The sequence below is a fragment of the Rutidosis leptorrhynchoides genome, chromosome 10 (genome assembly GCF_046630445.1).
Source record: "Rutidosis leptorrhynchoides isolate AG116_Rl617_1_P2 chromosome 10, CSIRO_AGI_Rlap_v1, whole genome shotgun sequence".
Lineage (NCBI taxonomy): Eukaryota > Viridiplantae > Streptophyta > Magnoliopsida > Asterales > Asteraceae > Rutidosis > Rutidosis leptorrhynchoides.
The window spans coordinates 80,859,599-80,867,575 of record NC_092342.1 but is presented as its reverse complement, the minus strand read 5'-3'; the positions used below and the strand labels follow the sequence as shown (position 1 = coordinate 80,867,575).

Below are 7,977 nucleotides of genomic sequence, written 5' to 3'. Positions count from 1 at the left end.
TTAGATTACAGAAATATAATTCAGGTGGTAGAACCGACCATATATAACTTAAATAACATAAATATAAATGTTAGTGGAGTTAATAAAAGTTAAACAATTTCTTACCTAGATTAGTGACGTGTGCTTGCTTAGATAAACCTTGATTATACAGAGCACTTCGTTCCGATAACGTGTTATAATTTTGTAGGCTTATAACTTCTTTTAGTGGCCTGGTTCTTGACTGTAGACTACTAATAAGTATATAGAGGAAATATGAGAGAAGTAGGTGTTTTATTTATGTTTTTGGTGTACACCTTATGTGCTCATAACACACATATATATACTAAAAAAAACTACTATACAATATTTATAATAATAATAAAATTAGCATCCATGACTTTTATAACATAAAGATTAATATTAATAATGAAATAATGATTAATTATGAACTGATGTCAGAGTAAATCATAGATTTGTCTAATGGCCAATTAGTTTTAACGTGATTTGTTGATAAATCATCACATATAGTATAACTACTTACGCATGTAATAAAATTACGTATTTTAATGGACTCATCAAAATATGATAAAAATATCATTGACATTTCTAATAGTAGTAATAAAAATTAAACACGAGAACGGAAGCTTAAATTATATTATATTATATTTATATATAGGGGGATGATTCTCACACACACTTTTTTGATCCTCACACACCAATTTAAAGAAATGGAGTATTATTAGAAGAGTAAAAGGTTAAATTATGTGTGTGAGGATCAAAAAAGGGTGTGTTAGAATAATCCTCAATTATATATGAGGGAATTATAATAATCTACAAATCTAACAATCGTCTCTATAAAAAATCATCGATTATATATCTTTATTTTGTTTGTTCATATTTATTTATAGGATAACGTTATATTTTTCTGACATTTATTTATTTCAATAGGATAGCACTAGAATATAAATATTAATTTAATTATGAATAACAGGTAGCAGAAATTCTCACTAATTACTTAAATAGATCTATACAAATTTTCCCATTGGATCTCACTTTTTAGGAAGAGACTAACGTGGCTTTTATAGATGAACAACAAAAAGTCATATTCAGCTCCAAAAACCCGCTTCGACGGGACACAACTCACGCATTCATCTCTCTCCAGTTGCATAACTCGCCTCCAACTGCTATCCAGAAAGAAACCCGATTCAATCCGAAGGCATGGACGGTAAAACCCCCCGTCCCCCACTGCCTTCGCAACGCGATGTGCGAAAGGCACCTTTGGATGGAATTCAAGGGTAAAAGGCAACCTTGTGTGCAATGTTACACCCCACGAGAGTCCAAGTCATGACCTCTCGCTAAAAGAGTCAGGTGAGTACCATATGAACTACAACATAAAAGAATAAAGAATAAAATGTAGAAGGTTTTCCCTGTTCGGGAGTGTAATCCGACCCCATACTCTGATGTACATAGCCCAGTAGGATTACTCCCTGGCTGTTCGAACCCATCCCTGGCCACCAATAAATATTCGCCCTAGATGGGATTCGAACCTGAAACCTCTTGCAGGGAACTCAGAGCCCCGACCACTGGGCTATTTAGGGATGGTTATGAACTACAACATAAGTTTACTTGAATTATCACGATTAATAGAAGTTGGTCAAAAGTTAATTTCATATAAATATAACGAGAATATTCATAAGAAAAGCTGATATTTTAAAGTATTTCCAGTGGGGCACTGGATATGTTGATATATTTATCACACTCATATAGTAAAAGCTTGTACAATAGATTTATCAAAACTTTATTTTATTATCGCAATATTACCATAACAAGAATGAGGAATGGACAGTTCGCTGTTTTGTTTGTAAAAGTGACTTGGAGATTACTATACCATTGTGGTAAAGTTGTAAATATTTATTTTCTTTAAAACAAATAATTAGTGATGTGATTTTTATCTCTTATCTTTGTTGTTTTAAGTTGAAGACATAGTCGTTTTTTTTAAGAATGTTACAATTTTTTGACTGTACTTTCTAATTTTCAGCTTTTATAATTACGTAATCTTATGGATTTTCGTTAATGTGCGAATATGGATGAGTAGTATTTGACGGTAGTTATTGATTTTTTATTGTTATTCTTTTGTAAAAACATTTTAAACACCTTAACGATAATCCTATAATATTTTTTACAACCTCTTTTTCGTACAACCTTTTTTTTTTTTACCTTTCTTTAAAAACATCATTCTTTACTTTTATCATATTTTACTATTGATTAATTAAGTGGGCTTTCTTGGTTTTAATTATAGTAAATTAAGTTATGTGGATTTGGTATGTTGAATCAAATTATCTTTTATGATTTTGTTTAGCTCACTATGGGTACAATATTTTTTCGAGAAATATAATTTTATACAATGAGAATCATCTCATTCGCATCAACCCTATACCTATATTCGTTTAAAATACGACTGTATGTATGGTTATGTTTTGACCATTCTTAAATGGGTTTCTATTATAGTTTAGCTATTAAAAAAATGGATTTTTGTTAATGACAATTGTTGGCTATTGTTAACGTTCATAAAATGTTTGCACGAGGTTATATATTGACTTTATAGTGACGGTTATTGAATTGTATAATTATTTTATGCACGTTAATTCGTTAATGATAACTTTTGAAGTTCTCGTTAGCAAATCCATAAAATATGTACAGAGTATTAAATGGGGGCTGATGTTAAAATACATAATACTTAATCTTATACTTTTATACATCCTCTTCGTAACATTCTGTAGCTACTTGTTAACCTTTGCACACGACTTGTACCAAAAACCAAACAATAAATACTTTAATTAATTCTCATTTAATTTAACATCATTAAATGAAAAAATAAAAAGTTGAGGGACCAATTTTAAAAAAATTCACTGGCCCTCGAATAAAGCTCCATATATCTCCACTTGCAAAAACATAAAAAATTTGTATTCATTCATCCTCTTCTTCCTCTGTGTGCACAAATCACACATATATAAACTCTGCTCAAAATCTGTATCTATAGGTTTCAATATATGGAAATCATTCAAACCATTAAATCAATTAACTTTGAACATGAATCGTTCCCAACATATGCCGATTTCATTGTTCTTCCATTCTTCGCCATCTTCTTCCCAACTGTTAGGTTTTTTCTTGATAGATTCCTTTTTGAGGTAATTAATTTTAATTATTGAATTTTTTTAATTATGTTTCATAATTTGTATAATTACATGTAGAAACAGTGATGAATTAGATCGAATTGATGTTTATTTAACAGAATATCAAGTAATTGGATCATGGAAAGTCAACAGTATAGTTAGTTTGACTTATTAGTTGTTTACTTTAGGTATTTTTTATAGGTTTATAAGCATGTGAATTTTTTTAAGTAATTGGTTAGTTATTCAAATAAAGGTGGAAACTTTTTAATGTCCCTACATTGTTTAGGGCTTGTGGAGTTGGTTATGGATATACAATGTTCTATTTGATCCTTAGTTAAGATGCATATAGGCATTACAATATTATTAGTTATGGTATTGTGGCATATTTTGGTGGGTAATAGTAACTGCAGTATATGGGTTTTGTTTAACGTTTTATCGAAAATTCGTTCGTGAAGTTGAATATTGGTTCGAGTAGCTCATGTTGTACTAGTTAAGAAAAAAAGCTGAGATTTTTATGATTTGTATTTAATTTGCATAATCAGATTCAATGTTATTATTGCAGAAGTCAGATGATTTAGGTTGTAGATTTTTTCCCCAAATTTATGCATGAAATGGTATCGGATTCAACGAAAAAATGAATGCTTTAATAGTTAAATACTTTGATGATATTAGAGTAATTAGGGTAAACGGTATTCATGGGTATAATTGAGTTATGTGTCGCAGCGTGTAGGTAGGTGGTTAATATTTGACAAAGGGCAGCAGAAATTGGACGTTGAGACAGATGACAGGAATAAGAAGATACGAAAATTTAAAGAATCGGCGTGGAAATGCATTTATTATCTTTCAGCAGAAATTTTAGCCCTGGCTGTAACCTATAATGAACCGTATTTTACAAATACTAACAATTTTTGGGTTGGTCCGGGTGATCAGAGGTGGCCTGATCAGAAAATGAAGTAAGCGTTTTATATTAGTTTACAAAATTGATAGTTAACATTAATAATCGATTAACTTTTCATTAATAAATTAACGTCCAGGTTAAAACTGAAAGGTCTATACATGTATACGGGTGGATTTTACACGTATTCCATCTTTGCTTTAATTTTCTGGGAAACAAGGCGCTCTGATTTTGGTGTGTCGATGGGACATCATGTTGCAACCGCCATTCTCATTGCAATGTCGTATATATGCAGGTTTTTTTTTGTGTTCTTTTTTTGTTGAGAAACTAAGGATGAATGTTTTATGTAAAAATTTGGATGAATATGCTTTTGCGTGCCTGTTTCTTGCAGGTTTGCTCGTGCTGGCTCAATTATTTTAGCTCTTCATGATGCAAGTGACGTTTTTCTTGAAGTAGGAAAGATGTCGAAATACAGTGGCGCCGAAGCACTAGCAAGCTTTTCATTTATTCTGTTTGTATTGTCGTGGGTGATTCTTCGTCTTATTTATTACCCATTTTGGATCCTTTGGAGTACAAGGTAAGAATTGCGAATACAAATTATTACTCTCTCTGTCCCATTTTAAATGTCCCCTAGGACTTTTTGTTAGATTTAAGATATGTTGGATGATGTCAGTTTTGCCCTTATATTCAAGGTTAATTTGACTGAATTTAATTAAAAAATGAATGATTGATAGTAATAAATTAGGGTCAAATGGGAGTTTAATGATATTTAGTAGTTATTTTTTAAGTGGACAATTATTTTGGATAAATATAAATAGTAAGGTGGACACCTATTTTGGGACGAAGGGAGTATCTGCTTTTATATACGAATGAGTTATGTGATTAATGGTCTTAGTTATTAGCATCCTTTTGGTCAATTTCGCATCGCAACTTGCCAATTTGGATTGTTGGGGTACCTTTGAGCATATTTTTATTTAATTTTATATTATTTAAATTTCAGTTATGAAGTAGTTATGACATTGGATAAGGAGAAGCATATTAAGGAGGGACCACTCTACTATTATGTGTTCAACACCCTTCTTTACTGTTTACTTGTTCTTCACATATACTGGTGGGTTCTTATGTATCGCATGCTTGTTAAACAAATTCAAGATAGAGGGAAACTTAGCGACGATGTTCGTTCTGGTAAGTTAATTTATTAGTTTTTCTTTTGTTATGTTGTTTCTTGTTTATTTATTTATTTATTTATGTGTTTGTTTATCATCTTTATTAAGGTAAATAGTAAACTTATATCATGTCAAATGCATATATACTTTTCTATATTGTTCTATGGTAAATTAAGAATGCGATGTCTTATTTGGTGTTAATTTTGTTTTCTGTTTTTTGTCATATTTGTAGATTCTGATGATAGCGATAAAGAACATGAGGATTAATCGTTCATTCCTGTTGGGCTGGCTAGGGTAAGTTTCGTTGATTACAAAGTTCAATTGATCTATATATAAATTAAGGTTTGAATGAGTGCTTATGCTAATTGTACACTTTTTTTTTTTACTCTGATTAGAAGAGAAGACATGTTTTAATCTTGCATTCATTCATCTGCAAATGAGGGAGATGTTTTTTATATCTACCTTAATTAATTGGTGTCCTAAAATGATGTATTTTAGAGAAGACTAGTATACAGAAAGAGTCAAACAAAGTCAACTTTCATCATTGGATGCTGGTTCAACTACAATCATGATTCGTTTTTGGTTTGTTGATAGTTTTCTCTTTTTAATGTACTTATTCTTATCATCATCATCATCATCAAGGAACCTTGGTGATAGCGTTGGATCAACTCCATTAATGTATCATTATTACTTACTCCGTATATTTTTCGGTTCAATAGATCCTGCAATTGATTAAAAAATTTACCTTTTATCTTGTGGTTTGTTAACCGTCTCAGGATAGCCTAGTGATTGTGGTGCTAATATTCTCATTAAGGTTTCAGTTCAAATCTCATCACAAGCATATCCTGTGTTAGCAGGATATTATTGTCTTGATGTTTTTGTGCTAACATATTTAAGTTCAAATCTCATTACAAGCATATCTTGTGTTAGCAGGATATTATTGTCTTGATGTTTTTGTACTAATTTGTAGTATAATTCAATGTAAAAAATAATTAGTAAAGAGATTGTAAAGAAAAAGTAGATGCAAGTGAATTTAGAGCGAATATGTCGCTGTTATATGTCACTAGATATGGTGGTCCATCAATCAATCAATATTTGAAAGCTTAACGTAAATGTAGTATAGAGAAATTCTAACAATAAATTTACACATGATATCTTTTACAACGTATAAAGCACAAGGACACTACCACGTGTCCTTCCGCTAATCACTCTCAATTTAGTTAATTCACATGTTAACCTCTGATTAGTAGGATTAATTAGGCCTAATACTCATGACAGACTCACAAGTGTCCAATTTCAATTAGTCTAACACACGACCTCTCAAACCGGCCTCATTCTCTCTCTCTCTCTCTCTCTCTCTCTCTCTCTCTTCAAAAAAGTAAAACCTCCATATCCTTTTCACCGTCGATTATGCCTTCAGACCACCGAATTAGGCGACGCCACTACTACCAACGAATCCGTAACGTTTTTTGAGACCTAACCATACAAATTTAATATATTATCGTCAGATAATTCGAAACCGCTGGAAACATCTCCGGTGACTGGAATACACATGAAGACGGCGTGTTTTTGCAACGATTAGGGTTTTGAACGATTTAGGGTTTGCTGCGTTATTAGCTTTTTGGTATTAATCTTTATATTAAGCTTTTGATAATCGATTAGGGTTTGCAGCGACTTATGTTCGTTTTAGGTTTTGCAGCGATTTAGGGTTCAATTCGGGTTGGGTTCAATTCGGGTTCCTCGGGTTCGTTTTCATCCACCAAAGAATCTATCTATCTATTTTTGTGATGTTATTGTTTTAAATTTTTGCTTTGCACTTTTATCATCATTTCTGTAAAGGTATTAACTCATAGAAGAAGATATGTTGCAGATGTAGTTTCAAATTCGTTACTTGCTTCTTTGACAGAGCTTTTTTACAAGAGATGTTACTCTTCGTCATGCAACAAAGGTACATTTTGTTTTCATATCAGAAAATTTGAAGTTCTGTTTATGATCTCGCATCACCTTTACAATTTAATTTTCATAAGTCTATGTGTTATAGATAAATTTTGTAATCACAACTATCTTTGACGATATACTTGGTATGAATTATATTTTGGATTGTAATATTAATATCACTTTGAGTTTATACTAATTCACAGTCAACTAATTTGTTAAGCCAACTAGAAAATCAAGATTATGCATGGGTCATGGCTGCTGATAATTGGGTCAAGGTTTTTATGTTGTAGATTCGAACAATTGGGTCACGTTTCTTATATGCTGCTAATTTTCAGGTTGTTGTGCTGTTGTGTTTAAAGTAGGTGGTTTTGATTGCTAATTTTCAGGTTGCTGATTTGTCAAGTGGTTCTCTTATTTGTAATGAGTTCTATTTGGATGGGTCAAGTCTTAGCTAAATAGGTTATCGATAAGTTTTTTCACACATCCCTTACTCCATTGTTGATAATAAAATTTTACTTACTGATTATATGATTCTATTGAACTCTATGTCTAGAACATTTTCTTACTCTTAAATACACTATTTAGTTTACTTTTTATGAGAATTATTATATTATGTTAAATTGAAGCAATTATAGTCCTACTGTGGATATGTTGAACTAATAAGCACTTAGCCTTTGAGTGACAAAAACTGATTTAACAAGAACTTTCTTCTATATATATTAATAAAATAAAAGTAATATATGGTATGGCTTAATATTTTATTAGCTTTGATTCAAAGTTCTTTTAACCAATTGAAGATACAAATGCAAGAAGATGTAAGTTGTTC

At 31.1% G+C, this 7,977-nt stretch overlaps 1 protein-coding gene across 1 annotated transcript; it reads left to right on the top strand.

The window, feature by feature from the left end:
• Positions 1–2,993: 2,993 nt before the first annotated feature.
• On the top strand, positions 2,994–5,976 carry LOC139872211 (ceramide synthase 1 LOH3-like). The gene is made up of 7 exons (XM_071860052.1): positions 2,994–3,167; positions 3,876–4,105; positions 4,187–4,342; positions 4,439–4,624; positions 5,048–5,232; positions 5,446–5,507; positions 5,609–5,976. The coding sequence occupies exons 1-6, from the start codon at positions 3,030–3,032 to the stop codon at positions 5,478–5,480; spliced, it is 930 nt and encodes a 309-aa protein (XP_071716153.1). The 5' UTR covers positions 2,994–3,029; the 3' UTR covers positions 5,481–5,507; positions 5,609–5,976.
• The last annotated feature ends 2,001 nt before the right edge of the window (positions 5,977–7,977 follow it).

What these genes read in the sequence shown, in the direction of transcription:
- LOC139872211 (XM_071860052.1), top strand. Translation starts at nt 3,030, where the DNA reads ATGGAAATCATTCAAACCATTAAATCAATTAACTTTGAACATGAATCG. An exon ending in TGGCCTGATCAGAAAATGAA is followed by an intron (nt 4,106 to 4,186) that starts GTAAGCGTTTTA and finishes ATTAACGTCCAG; the next exon opens with GTTAAAACTGAAAGGTCTAT. An exon ending in GCAATGTCGTATATATGCAG is followed by an intron (nt 4,343 to 4,438) that starts GTTTTTTTTTGT and finishes TGTTTCTTGCAG; the next exon opens with GTTTGCTCGTGCTGGCTCAA.